This window comes from Haemaphysalis longicornis, unplaced genomic scaffold, assembly GCF_048455015.1.
Source record: "Haemaphysalis longicornis isolate Haplotype H1 unplaced genomic scaffold, Haemaphysalis longicornis Haplotype H1 scaffold_1, whole genome shotgun sequence".
Taxonomy (NCBI): domain Eukaryota; kingdom Metazoa; phylum Arthropoda; class Arachnida; order Ixodida; family Ixodidae; genus Haemaphysalis; species Haemaphysalis longicornis.
In genome coordinates, this window is record NW_027526203.1 from 273,220,601 (window position 1) to 273,234,993 (window position 14,393).

Below are 14,393 nucleotides of genomic sequence, written 5' to 3' on the forward strand. Positions count from 1 at the left end.
CACACGGCCGGCAATGGCGTGGGAACGAATGAGGCACTCGCGTTTTGCCTGAAGATGAGCTTGTAGACGTTTCTGGCGAACATGGAGGCGGCGCTGAGGATGGACGAGTCCGATGAGGACATGACCGCAGCCGACACGGCGCCCAGGCCCACGAATGAGACGAAGCCGGGAGTCAGGTACTGCAGCACCATGGGCAGCACCAGCGACGTGTGCTCCTTGTCCAGAGGCAGGGGACCCGTGAATGCCGTCTCGTTCCACCCTGCGCACCCAGCCAGCTCGGACTCAGTGGGCGGCAGTTACGCTGCCGCTCGCTCAAACGCCGCACACAACGTCCCCGGTGAACAAGCTTTGTCATGAAAGGATCACCGACTCGTTCACTAATGCGCGAGGGCGTTCGTGGTTTGCAGCTCCCCATTACGTGAGTGGCGGCACGATCGAACTGTGAGATAAGGCCTTTGACACCCTCCTGAACATTTTTGCCCAGCTCTGGAAGCATTGCATGGGCCTCGCCGTTGAGAAGGGACAGCATCTTTAGGTGCGGGGGGCAATTTCCCCGTTCCGAACGGTAGCGAGGGGGGTAGCACAAGGAGCGGGCTTATCGTGCTCCTCCGCTATAGGGAGAAGTGTCCTGTCAGCCGGCAATGTCTTTTTGTACGTACCGTTCGGCGGACGTCTGTGGTCACCGCCTGTGCCTCCGTCCAGCCAGCCCAAGGCGCGAATTATTGATTGTATAATTGTAGTATTTAACGCGCCTACGCAACGCAGGTGATGAGGCGCGCCGCAGTGGAGGGCTCCGGATTGATTTCGACCACCTGGGGATCTTGAACATGCGTCGAAATCTTGTACACGGGCGTTTGTGCTTTTCGCTTCCATCAGAAAAGCGGCCGCCGCGGCCGGGAATCGAACCCGCGTCCTCGTGCTCAGCAGCACAACGCCTTAGCCACTGAGCCACCGCGGGGGTATATGCGCGAATTATAATCTCCTTTCAGGTGCCAGAAGGAAGTCGTGGACTCGCAAGCAGACGCGCGGTCGCTTCTAATCACGCACGCCCACTACAAATCTTAAACTAATCGAGTGAAGCTTTTAAAAGAGCCACCTGCCACATTCCGACTTCAAGTATAAAAGTAAGGGGTATAGGGAGGTACGAAGATGATGCCAAGTGTGACATTAAACCCAACGCAATAATGAAAACAAAAAATTGGGCCCATCTCCCCGCGAGGGGGACTCGAGTAAATGCGTCGCGCGACGCATTTACGACGCATAGGGGGTGGGTGTATTGCGTTAACGTTTTGTGTTTGGCGAAATTGGTGGTAGTGAATGCGTTGTATCAGCAGCTTCTTGACGTAGTTTGAATGAGTCAAGGATATAAGGCGCGTTCGTAGCCTCCCATTCTGTGTCGGCTTTGTGGCGCAGTGGGTAGAGCGCAATGTACATGGTGCGCACCATGTACATTGCGTTCCGCCCGCAGGGTCGAGGGATCGAAACCAGGCGCCGGATAGTATTTTTTTTTTATATAGTGTAGGGGGAGGGGTGCGGACTACGACTACGGACGTCAACGCGGGTGACATCGTTAGTTACTGAAATGCTCTGCATTTAAAAACAAAAATCGAATATATTTTGGATAAAATTTGTAATAAACATGCAGGAATGACGGCGAGTTAGAGGGTAACTTTGCACGACATACGAATGAAGTGTTTGGCATTCGAGTATTGCGACAACAAAAATAGCAGCAAGGATAGCGACGGCGATTACAACAGCACAAGGGACAAGCGCACGCTAAAAAAGAAGTAAACATAAAGAAGAAAACGAAACAATTACCGAGCGGTTCGAAACATTTCAGCTGTCAGTTAAGGTCGCAATTTCTCATGGTAAGTTGTTCCAATCGATTACCGTGTGGGGCGGACTGAATGTGCGTACAACGGCGAGTGACATGAGGGGCGTTTTAACCCGCCGCGGTGGCTCAGTGGCTAAGGTGTTGCGCTGCTGAGCCCAAGGTCACGGGTTCGATTCCCGGCCTCGGCGGCCGCTTTTGAGGCGACAAGCAAGAACGCCTGTGTGTTCGAGGTTTAGGCGCACGTTAAAGATCCCCAGGTGGTCAAAATTAATCCAGAGCCCATCACTACGGCGCTCCTCATCACTTGTGTAGCATTGGCACGTTAAACCTCATAATGAATGATTGAATGAATGAGTGAATGAATGAATCAATCAATTATTCAATCAATCATAACGGTTGTTTTGCTTTGTTATGATGATCATGGCGCGAATAGATAGCTGACAGAGCCTTAATGGGACGGACCACCGATTTCTCACATGAAAGCCAGCGTTTTATATAGCCCTGTAACCACAAGTAGTTTATAAACAAATTGGCGGAAATAATTTTAATTTGGCATCAATCTTTCGAAATCGGAAGGGTGGTGGTTCGCAGTGTGGAAACTTGACCCTACAATATGTGTCCCGGTCACGTGACCTGCAAATATAGCAGCTACTGTAACTGCTGAAACGTTTGTTCACTTATTGAAAACCCTCTAACACAAGTATTTGAATAAGGTTTAATTGTGTATGTATTTTGAAACATTATTTTGAAAGCTTTTAAGACATGCCGCCCGCCGCCGCTGGCTTGCTCTCAGTGTGGCTAACTGAGCCTCCATGGCCAGAATTAACGGCAGCGTTCAGTAAACAGACCCAGTGAAAGAGCTTTGACGATTCTGCCTGAGTCAGGGGCATTTCTTGTGCCGAAATATTCAGTTTAAGCGTCCAAATACTCTAACGGCAGCTTAAAAAAAAAAGGCGCACCCGGGAGAATCGAACTGCCGACCTCCACAACGTGAAGCCAGATTATACCGATCGTCCATCCCAACAGATGGCGCCTTCATGCAAAATTGACTAGTAAAAAAAAAAAAAAAACATGAAAGAATAAGAAAGTTTGCGGTTCACACTTTTTTGTTTAGCTGGGGACAAGTTTTTAAATATCGCTTTTCATCTCGCATGTAGACAAAAGTATGTTGCCGCGCTACCGTGTGTCATGGTTGCCAGCATTATTTTTGGGAAGACGCATACGGCTGGTAGACCTAAAAATTTTGATTTAAATAGTTCTAGGGCGTTATCAGCAAAACCGTTTCTCGTTAGGGTGCCTTAAGGGACGCCCTTTCATTCGCGATCGAGAACATATACTCGACAAAAATTGGTTGTCTGTCCCTTTAAAGGGAAGGGACCCGGCAAGACTTACGATAAACACTTTCCTCTTTCCTTCGCGTCTGAAAGCACTGCGACAGTTATAGTTATCGCCAGCGCGGGGCGGCACCCCGTGATTCGCTCGTCACAGCAGGTATGCCGTGAGTAAAGTAGCGAATTGGGCGAGTTGGTGCAAGTTCGTATCATATAACAGCGCAAACACACACGGACGGAAGACAGGAAAGACACACGAGCGCTGACTAGTGTGTCTTTCCGTTCTTCCGTCCGTCTGTGTTTGCGCTGTTATACGATATAACATACACCTCGCGTTTCTGTTTTGTTTTTGTGGCTGTCTTTTTAAAGTGGCTATCGAATGCCTTCATTGCTGCAACTGAAGAAAAGCCGGCCAATAGCCGATAATCATCTGTAATGACGTCATTCCAGCGGTAGAAGAACGCCAAGAGTGGGAAAGAGAAAAAAATCTTTTGAGGAAGTTCCAAACTTATCTTATGGGCATAGAGCTGTAATTTTTGGCTGAGTTACTTTGTGACCCCCTAATCTAAGTTCTGGAAGTCTTGATTGACTACGTCCGGCAAGCATTTATGATTTCGATAAAAGTTGAAAAAAATGTTGCAGGGTCCTTTCAAAGCAAGAAGAGACGCGTTGGATAAGCGGGATATATAGCGAAGCTGGCCCGTAGGACCACGTACTTGTAGCTTTGGCGACAGCACCCATGATCATGGCGGGGAGAGCCATGATGATACACCCGAAAGCAGCTACGTAGGAAAGTAGCTGCGCCTTGAAGGCAGTTTTGCACGATAGGACCCGCTGAAAGTAAACCTGCGAGGAAAAGAAGAACGTTCACTGAGCCAGGGTCTTCAGCGACATTAAGCAATACAATGAAAACGCCACTGACCTCGCGGTCAGCTTTCTGCGGCAACGCAGCCAAAGGTACAGAGCGTGAAAGAACGCCCAATAAAAAACGTATTATATGCATTTTTTTTCTAAAATAATTAACAGCGCACTTCCCTTCATATTATACTGCATTTGTTATTAGTATAAGCTCTCATCATCATCATCGTCATCATAATGCTGTTTGTTTCCGTTGGAGGACGAAGGCTAACCTCAAAGATTTTTCAAGCCCGCTTCTAGGGTGAGGTTGTCGTGAGTTTGTCGAAAGGCGCAATGCTTTAAAAAATGAGGAGTTAAGACGACCGCCACCAGGTTTCTGATAAGCTCCGCTCACCCCAGTTTTTGGGCTCTCCTATCGAGAAATATGGCTGAGTTGACTGCAGGCGGTGAGTCTTAATTCGTGAGATCACCGTTTTGATTTCCCACAACTGCGTTCAAGGTTTCACCACCAAAAGTTGGCGAAACAGACCAAACAACTGGTGTGCAACGTCTAAGCGAAGGTCAGGCAGAGTCAACTATGTTTATTTTTGCGCATACCGGAGAGTGAGTGAATTTACGAAAGTGAGTGAGCGCAGCGTCGCCCGAATCAAGTCGGAGGCTCTATCCCTAAAGCGCAACAGCGCTCAGTTTTCAAAGGCAGGTGCTTTGACGGAGACCGGCAAGACGAGGTTACAACGCTACGGCAGCACCATTAATTTACTCAGTACTTCACGAGCAATGAGGGCCCTGTTGGTCCTAGTTCGCCAACGATGTGGTGAATGACCCTGACATAGAAATTCCAAGCGGGAGAGTGCACGTGCGCTTCGCATGCTCCTCAAGACATCGGCTTCAAGTTTCAGCGTGAAAGCGAAACTCAGCGCTCCTTGAGATGGACGATATTATCGTGTGGCGACACGCAAGTATCCGCGAAAACATCCGGGAAATGTGCAAGCAGAAGCGGTACATAAAATTGCTGAACTTCCTTAGAAACTTCTGTGATGAGTAGCCACGCGAAACGGCGCGGTTCGTGAAACATAACCCGCGCCCACGTAATCGTACCTTGCACTGCGCGGTTCACGCAAATAAAACGCTGAATTTACTGTGCACTGTTCTGCTATTTTTTGTCCTCCCCGTCTTCTCCTTCAGCGAGTGACGGGGCGTGGGTTGGCTTGCAAGCGGCGTTGTAGGTGTTGATGGTGTCTGCTCCGGCTCGAGTTATATGCGGCAGGAGCGGGCGAGAAAACGCCGACGCGGACTACGCCCCCAAGCACGCACGATTCTGCAGAATTTTGGGCCAGGTGCAGTAGTGATAGAATATAGAATTAGTAGCCGGTCTACGAGTTAAAAACGAAATTGAGTGCTTCAGTCTTTCAGAGATGACTCGTTATCGATGGCACGTTACTGGCCGCTATTCAAATAATTTAAAAAGCGCATGAACAGTAATCACAAATTAAAAAAAAGGCAACAAAAAATCTGCAGGTTTCTAATTTCTACATTGAACCGATTCTTCTTTTTTTCGCGAAACATTTGCTGACGAAACATGGCTAAAGGTCGGCGATACCAAGGACAAAGTTCGACAAGGTACAACACTGGCTTTGCGGTAGGTCGTCTTTTGCCATGTCAGCACCGGCCTTCGAGCTCCGACCTGGCGTCTGGCTTTATAGTACAGTCAAACCCGATTATAACGAACCCGGATAGAGCGACTTATGCTATATATCGAACAAAACCAAATCCGTTACGAAAATGCATGCTAAACATATTCCTTATAACGAAGTTCACATCGGATATATCGAACTCGGCGCGCCTACAATTGCCACCGAAATGCATGGGGTCTCGGAGCGGCTATTGAGATGTTGAGACTCGCATGGAGCGACGTGACGCCCGACACCTTCCGTAACTGTTTCCGACGCACGGGATTCACGACGGAGCCCATCTAGTCAGCCAATATGGCTTCGATATTGAATGACATGGACTTGAAGGGGTGCTAATGATGTCTCCGCCAAAAAAAAAAGTGAAAACGAAAATCACCGCTCTTTTGCGAAGTAGGCAGTTAATGCGGAAAGTAGCTTTATTGCATGCAATAAATGGATTGTTTTGTGTAAGGCAATGACATACTTTACGTGTGCGTTTTTCTATGTGAGATTGGCAGCGGGGGTCCGTGTATTGCGAACTCGTAACAAAAAAATTCGTTATAGACGGGTTCGGCTATATCGAATTATATTGAATATATCGAACTATTCGCGGCGCATATTAGAGTTCGCTATAACCGGGTTTGACTGTATTAGCATTTATTAGGGTATCACCTCGCCTAAGTATTATTAATTCTGGTAGTATGTTCATTTTGTTTTGAACGAAATAATTTCGTTAACAAAATAAAAAAAAACTATTTAAAACTCGGCAAGCTTTTGTTTCTGAACTCACAGTGGGGCATGTCGGCAAACTGCTCGCGTCGGAAACATACACCGGCCATTGGCGCCTGCCCTACTCAGGAAGAAGCCTCGCTGCCTGTATTGGTCACGCTGATGATTACGTTACGAGAACTTTTCATGGGAATTAGCCCACACTTGACGAACGTTCAAGGAAACAGCACAAAGGAGGAGCGACATGTGACCGTACGGAGAATTCTCGCCCTTTAACCCAATACAGACGACGGCAGTATAAAACTGGGAGAAGCAAGAGCCAAGGAGGACTGCCGGCGCATACCCACACGCCCGTCGTCAGACGGCGCCCTGAGCTAGCCACCAGTGCTTTCTCGAGACGCATTGTTAATGTAAATAAATCTACTGTCATAGACAAATGAAACGCGAAATCTAAAATATAAACCAAAACACAGAGATAGCGTGATGTCTTTCCATGCAAGTCAAAATGACGCGTGCCTTAATTACAAAGACAAAGTTGGGAAATGGGGCTTTTGGTTAACATTTTAGTGTTCGCATTTCATTTATCCGTGACTGTACAGTTCTCATCGTAGCTGAGCCTTCGCTTGGATATCCAGGGGTGCGATCTTCGACGCTACATGGCCGGATGAGAAGCTTCGGTGCTGAAAAACCGAGTTTAACTCTCACTGTTGAGTTTTCGAGGCTGGGGACCAGAAAAACAGCAACTCAAGCCCGTGTGTACAAGTGACGAGGCACCGAGCATCGACTAGAAGACAGCCCCCGGATTATTCTCGGTTAGTAATAAATCAGCGAATGAGGAAGGGATGAAAGAACGAACTTGCCGCTCAGTATGTAAACGGCGGTCTTAAGTGCTACGAATTGTGTGGTGTCAGTTTACACGACAACGGCCGGAATAAATAACTGCAATTGATTTGTCCTGACGATGTGCAACGTTTGTGATAAATTTCATTACGATTAACTGAATGTAAAGCATCTTTTTTCAGAAAATCAGTTTTTCGCCGTGAGACGTATGAACAACGATAAACACCTCGATTATGACTGGTATGCAAGAAAAACAAAACGCTTCCAAGTTGCGCACCCTCCACTAATCGAGAAAAACATAAACTGAAACCAAATTAGACGACATGGCTATTCGGCACAGTAACTCAGGTGCATGCCGTGCGGCCACCTAGTCTTGCCTACATATCGACATACAGGTGTCCTCGAGTATGTAGTTGGACACGTTAATTGTAATCCGCGAAAGAAACTTGAAGAGAAAAAATGCAATTTGTTACTATCAATGCGCCGGACCTTTATTACCTTTCATGAGCGGAAATGCCAAGTTTTGTGTGCGTGTGCGTGCGCGCGCGCTCGGGAGTGACATTTCATGGCTATTTGTTGCTAAGTGCATAGTAGAAATGTGCGAACGACAACATAGTTGAGCATGATGCACGCATAGGTCGTGGCAGGGCCGTAGCCAGAAATTTTTTTTCGGATGGGGTTTTGGGTTATTGTAAGGGAGGAGGTTTGTTCAAAGGGGCATAAGTATGGCTCACGGGCTGCCTGGAAAAAAAATTCGGAGAGGGTTAGAACCCCCCCCCCCCCTCCTACACCCCTGGGTCGTAGGATTAGATTTAAGTTACGACGCAGCAGCGGGCCACTATTGCTGTACTTTTTTTTTTAATTATTCGCTCAGTCCCTTGCTCTTTTCGTTCTCTGCAGACTTCGGGCCCTTAGCGTACCGGACGCTTCATACCAATATACTTATTCGCATGGACTAAAGCGATCACCAAATCAGGGCCTGATTGGCAATACAATTTTGATACACCTTAGGGTGAGCTGGCTGTTGCGGTAGGATTTCTACTTAGTGAATCTATCCCCAAAACGCGCCGGCTCGAAACTTCACCCTTTCTAAATCGTGATGTCAGAGCGCCTGCCCCCAAATGACTAGAGCTGTGAGCACAAACTTTTTGGCTGTTTGTTGGGGGGGATTTTAAACTCGGCGGCACGGCAACCTTGCTATATTTTAAAGCTGCATCACCCGCCCACCCGCAATTCGGTCAAAATGCATTTGGCCATCATTAACGTTCCCGCAAATGTTTCTACTATTATTATTACCTCAAGGCTGACTGTAACGGGAGCAGGCCTCTCGGCAGGGCTACCAGCCTTTTCACTCGGTTCCCTCTTTTAGTTCGCGAAAAAGAAATTTAAACTTAATGGACGCAATTTGCGTTGACATATGTTGAAGCCACAACATGTGCTTTGCTCTGCTTGGTTCAATGCACAGGGAAATGTGGCGTTAGAAGGGAAGAGCCACTGCATGCTGGGCGGAAGAGCAAGCAGCTCACCTGCCAAGGGATTCCACCGAGGATGAGGAGCAGTCCGAAGTCGATGTATTGTCCCACGAACCTTGGCTCCAGGGAGCCGACCCAGTCGTTCGTCGGGTACGTCAGGGTACCCACTGACTCGTTCATCATGCAGAAGGGAATGCACAGCCACTGCGACAAAGAGTCGCACGGGCACGTTTTGCATTCGGAGGGAGGGGGTGATCCTTAATGTGAAGTGGTGAAATCAACTCTGCTAGTGACGGATGGGGATGACTACAGTGATAAGTGGTGAATGTTGGACATTACTGGTACAGCGGCGAGAGGTCAAACAAAGAACGTTGAAAACGAGAAACAAGGAAACAAGTTGCGACAGAAACGAAATCCGAAAAGGAAATCGGTAAGGTAAACTCTGAATCGAAATACAAAGTAACAATGCAAAAAAAGGGAAGGACATCAAACCAAGAAACAGAAAAAAACATAAAGATCACAGCGCGAAAAAGTGCGTATTTTGAGACACTTGCACTGTTTACGATCTAAAGAGATTTTTCCAGTTCAGAGTCCCGTAGGAAACAGAAGAGCTTTAGTTCCAAGGTGCTATCATCACTATTGGCACAGGTCCCATGAAAATGACAGAGTCCAAGCCTGTCCCTCGAAAGCCCCGCATAAGCACGCCTTATCGCCCATGAGCCTCAAGAATTTGCCTTCACTAGTTGCCAATGAAGGGGCCGAATGATTATGATGAAAGTTGCTGCGCGGACCAAAACACCTGGCAGTTCCAATAGCCTTAACAACCAGAGGGCGCCTGATTTTGCTCTTTTGCTGTTGGGCAATAAATGTTTGTGTTTTAAGGTTGGCGGGAGCATTAAGCGTTTCCAGTGAAGATTAGAGGAAAGTGGTTAGAGGCCTGGTGAAAAAAATAATGCAGGGAAGGGGCAGTTACAGAGACGGCGTTACCGTAGTTATCTCCAACGCATAATCGAGGAAGAAATGGGAGTTTTAGTTTTATTTGGTTAGAGAACAGAAGCTTAATTCCTACGCGGTTGAAATGAAATCTGCCATCTCCGCGATTCAAAGGGGAAACCTTTACCCATCACCGTCATTGTTTAAATAAGATGCGCTTCCTAACACATATCACTGGTCTGCTTCACGAGGCCAAGTCGGCATGACCGCGTCAAGGTGACTTCGCGCCCGCGCAGTGGCTATTGGATCCGTTCTCAGCGTGCGCAGTGATGCTGGCCCTGTGAATGTCACGATCACTGTAACACGAACCCTTGAGGTACCCGTTATTCTAACTTAATGCCACTGAAATGTCACTGCGAGTCGATGTACGAAAACCACTCCGAAATAAAGAACCGACGCGATCGCTGCTGAAGCTTTTTACGGAGCACTTTATAGCCGCCAGTTGCTAGAAAGAAATGCCCAGGTACGAATAGGAGTATGGCAGCAAAACACTGATGATTGTGTCTTTTGGACGTAAAGTGTTGCCGTCTTTCTTGAAAAATTGGGAAGCAACATGGCTAGCTTCATAAACGAGATACGGCAATTACATAACAGAATGTATGTTTTCGGGTTCAATTGTCTGTGCTGTGTTTCCTTCCAGCCCCGTTCTCCGCCGTGATTCCGCGTACGACACGATGCATAGTGCACTTTGAAGTCTCGGTGTTGGTGCACCCTGGATCTCGTCGGCAGCGTGCTCTTGGGTGCTCTTATTTCGGCGCTCCAGGCACAGCTCTTGTGAAGTTGAGGTGTCACGTACTGTACGCTGGCACTTGGCGCGGAAGCGAGCGCTCAAACCTCTTCGACACAAGTGTCGCTTTGACGTTACAGCGTTGGCGGTCTTCGCAGGTTTTTGGCCGAATTGAGTCAAATATCGCGGACTAAGTCAAGCACGCCTAGGGCTTCACGGTGGCTGTGCTCTCTTAATTAATCTGCACTGTCAACTCCTTTTATAAACAGAGAAATGCGGCGCGCGGGAATACCCGACTACACCTGAGTACAAATGCTCCTTTGATTAAATCGCACGTGTACGCTTTTGTTGAAGAAATCCAGGCGGCCCAAGCCTATTTCAGGGTTTTTCCCTGCAGTGCTCACGATAGCAGCTCTGGCATGAAAACCTAATATATGTGTTTAGCTACGCTCAAAAAAAATTTCAACCTGAGGTTTTGTCTGTGATATTTCCCGTGTTACCATTTAAGTTTACTTTTACTTTCCCTCATGCTAAGTTGACAGTGCCAATTACCTAATACAAATCGCACTACCCAATTCAGTTTGTTTTCCAGCGTATCAACCAGCTCTTTAGTGTAGGGATCCTAGAAAACACATGCGTACACCAACATTGAGTGCACATGAGTGAAATACAGTTGTTATTTTAAGTTAGGTGGATTATCGCTGAAATTTTGTCTCAAAAAAGTATACATAAATTTCAAATCTCGCGCCATCAGCCGCAAAGGGTTCGCACAACATCCGACAGATGGCGACGAGTGTACTGGCCAGTAGGAAGCCGCAGTGAAACATGCCCCTCGCGAGGGGCACGATCAAATGCAGAGCATTTCCGGGGGCGCACGAGGTTAAGTAGTTTGCGTTACGTTAATGTTGTTGCACTTGTGGCAACTGCTGACGAGAGAGCGCTCGTCAGCAGTAATTTGAATGAGTCAACGATATAAGGCGCGTATATAGCGTCCGATTCTGTGTCGGCTTTGTGGCGCAGTGGTTACAGCACAATGTACATAGCGTTCCGCCCGCAGGGTCGAGGGATCGAAACCTGGCGTGTGGATAGTATTTTCTTTTTATATAGTAGGGACAACGACGGTGCGGACTACGGACGCCAACGCGGGTGACATCGTGAGTTACTGAAATGCTCTGCATTTAATAAGGAGACTTTAACCCACGCAGCCCTCGGCCTGCGAGGATCCAATCAGCATGTGCAAGGTTAGTGTCATGAATGGCCACGTGAGTGATTGGCCGCGAAAGTGAGCCAGCGGAACGACAGCGACGATGACGAGAAAGAGGGCCGCGGATGAGTGATCGCGGAAGCGGGAACAGAAAGGACTGGAAGCCAAGCGGCGGAACAGGGCGCGGTCCGTGGGAACTACCCCTTGAGACGCCTGGGCTACCTTAAACGGGACCGCCGCTACCCTCCGCCAAGGCTCGAGAGCTCGTCTGGGCGCCGTCATTGAGGTGCTGGTGCGTCGACTGCTGACGCGCCATTCTGGCTGTTGGGTGCTGCCGTTCCCGCAGGACAAATGGGCCGTCGGACTCAGTATGCGCTTGTCCGAGGAAGCGCTGACCGTGATTGGCCGCATGACCGCAGAGGAGTCGCTTGACTACACCAAGGTCAAGAAAGCGTTATTCCAGCGGTTCAGATTCACGGCACAAGGGTACCAGGAGAAGTTTCGGAAAGCTCGGGCCGAAGACGGCGAGACGGGAAGGCAGTTTGCGGCGAGGCTGTCCAGCTACTTCGACCACTGGGTGGAAATGGCCAACATTCCCAAAACGTATGAAGGACTCCGCGATTTGGTGATTTCGGAGCAGTTCTACTGTTGCTGCCACCCGAAGCTCGTGGTCTTCCTAAAGGAGCGCGATTGCGCCACCCCGAGTGTCTTGGCCGACCTCACGGACCGTTTCCTGGAGGCGCAAAGCGTTGTGAACTTGGGGAAGGCTCCAACGGACGAGCCGGATGTTACGAGGGGTTCAGCCAACACACCGGGAAAGGCAACACCGAAGTTCTTTGTATGCGATCGTCCTGGACACCGCGCTCGAGACTGTCGCACTGTGATCACAGAGCATGAAAACTGCTCTAAGTATAACAGGCCAGGTCACAGTTCCGAAAATTGTCAAAGTGGATCAGGAGAAGTGATCGCATGTACCATCTACGAGCCTGCAAGGAGAGCCGTGGAAACTAAACCACTGCCGACCACACGCTTTAACGTGCCACCGTCCTCGTGCGCTCATTTCAACCGAGCTAGACTACGCCAAGAGCAGCGCATAAGTCCACCTTTTGAGGTCTTGCTACCGAAAAGTTGGGAGGGAGTCTTGTTCCGCACGAGGTCACCGCTACACATTCCTCGAATGCGAGGCCCTCTTATATAGAGTGTGCCGATTTGCGACTGGGAAGAAGTTGAAGCAGATGGTAGTGCCGAAAATTTTTCGGGAGTTCATCATCTGAGCCGCACATGAGAACGCCCCGCCTCGACATGCGGGCATTCGCAAGACTGCTCAGCGAATTTTAGAGGAATTCTACTGGCCGGATTTGCAAAATGATGTTAAGCAGTTTGTCCGCTCATGCCACATCTGCAGCCGGAGAACGACCGACAAGTTGCCGCAGCATACACGCTCAACGACATGGTCCAATGCAAGCTACTGACTTCGATAGTTTGAGAACAAACCTTTCGTCCGCTTGCTTACTCCATGCGTGTGAAACAGCAGTGACAAGTCATCGTGTAACTGACTATTTCTGACTGTGCGTGAGTGTGCTGTGGCCGTGACCCGGGGCCGTGACTAGTAGAATAGTTGTTGGCTCCCCTAACAACTTTCTTAAGGTGGGGGTGATGCCGTGAATGGCCACGTGAGTGATTGGCCGCGAAAGTGAGCCAGCAGAACGACAGCCACGATGACGAGGAAGAGGGCCGCGGATGAGTGATCGCGGAAGCGGGAACAGAAACGACTGGAAGCCAAGCGGCGGAACAGGGCGCGGTCCGTGGGAACTACCCTTTGAGACGCCTGGGCTACCTTAAACGGGACCGCCGCTACCTTCCGCCAAGGCTCGAGAGCTCGTCTGGGCGCCGTCATTGAGGTGCTGGTGCGCCGACTGCTGACGCGCCATTCCGGCTGTTGGGTGCTGCCGTTCCTGCTGTTGAAGTGGCTAGAAACGCGTCGCGACTGAGAGTGAGCTGACTTGCCTATTGGGCATTGCTGTCGGACCTTGTGAACTGCGAGGTTATTTTGTGTATCTTTGAACTGTGGACTGTTTGTACGTGTGACCCAAACCCATCCTGTCTGTTACGTCCCGACCTCTACTATGCTCACGTCCTGTGCTTGTCCTCCATCCTGTTGAATACAGTCTTCGACGTGTTGAACAGTGTTCGTCTGCCTGCCTGTGTGGTCCTCGGCCCATTCATAACAGTTAGCACTTTTTCTGTTAAATTAACTCAAGCATCGGGAGTGTCTGCTTGCAAAACAAAGCATGGCCGAGTCACCATTTTTTGTTCCGTGTTTCATCTTCGATTGAGGTGATTATTTTTCGGGGTTAAGGATGTCTCCCCAGTACAGCACTGCCAATTTCAAGACGCACACTCTGCGAAGTCCCCGTAGGTTGGGTTTACCACCGCGCTCCCGAATGACCAATTGAAGTGACCTAGTGTGCTAATTATACGAATGACGTGGCCCAGAATTCAATTTAAATGAAAAAGGGCTTCTGCGCTGGTACATTGTGCAATGCAAAACGCCATTCACGCCTTGCGTGCACTGTTCCTGCGCACATAAGTCAAATCGTAAGTTGGGCTTCGTCATTCGCCGAATTTGCCCACTCGGTCACTTCAGTTGGTCATTCTGGAGCGCGGCGGTAAACACGACCTACGGGGACTTCTCAGAATGCAGTCCCGAACGGCAAGTTGCGCAGACCAAGACA

General features: G+C 49.0%; 1 protein-coding gene across 2 annotated transcripts in view; it reads right to left on the reverse strand.

Annotated features, from left to right (window-relative positions):
* The window catches only part of LOC144145976 (high-affinity choline transporter 1-like), a 118,761-nt gene that overhangs the window by 14,513 nt on the left and 89,855 nt on the right, over positions 1-14,393 (reverse strand). For both annotated transcript variants that reach the window (XM_077677861.1, XM_077677871.1), the window contains exons 6-8: positions 8,789-8,938; positions 3,882-4,011; positions 42-259 (exon numbers count right to left, since the gene is read on the reverse strand). In XM_077677861.1, coding sequence (XP_077533987.1) covers positions 42-259; positions 3,882-4,011; positions 8,789-8,938 — 498 coding nt within the window. The remainder of the gene's footprint in view (positions 1-41; positions 260-3,881; positions 4,012-8,788; positions 8,939-14,393) is intronic.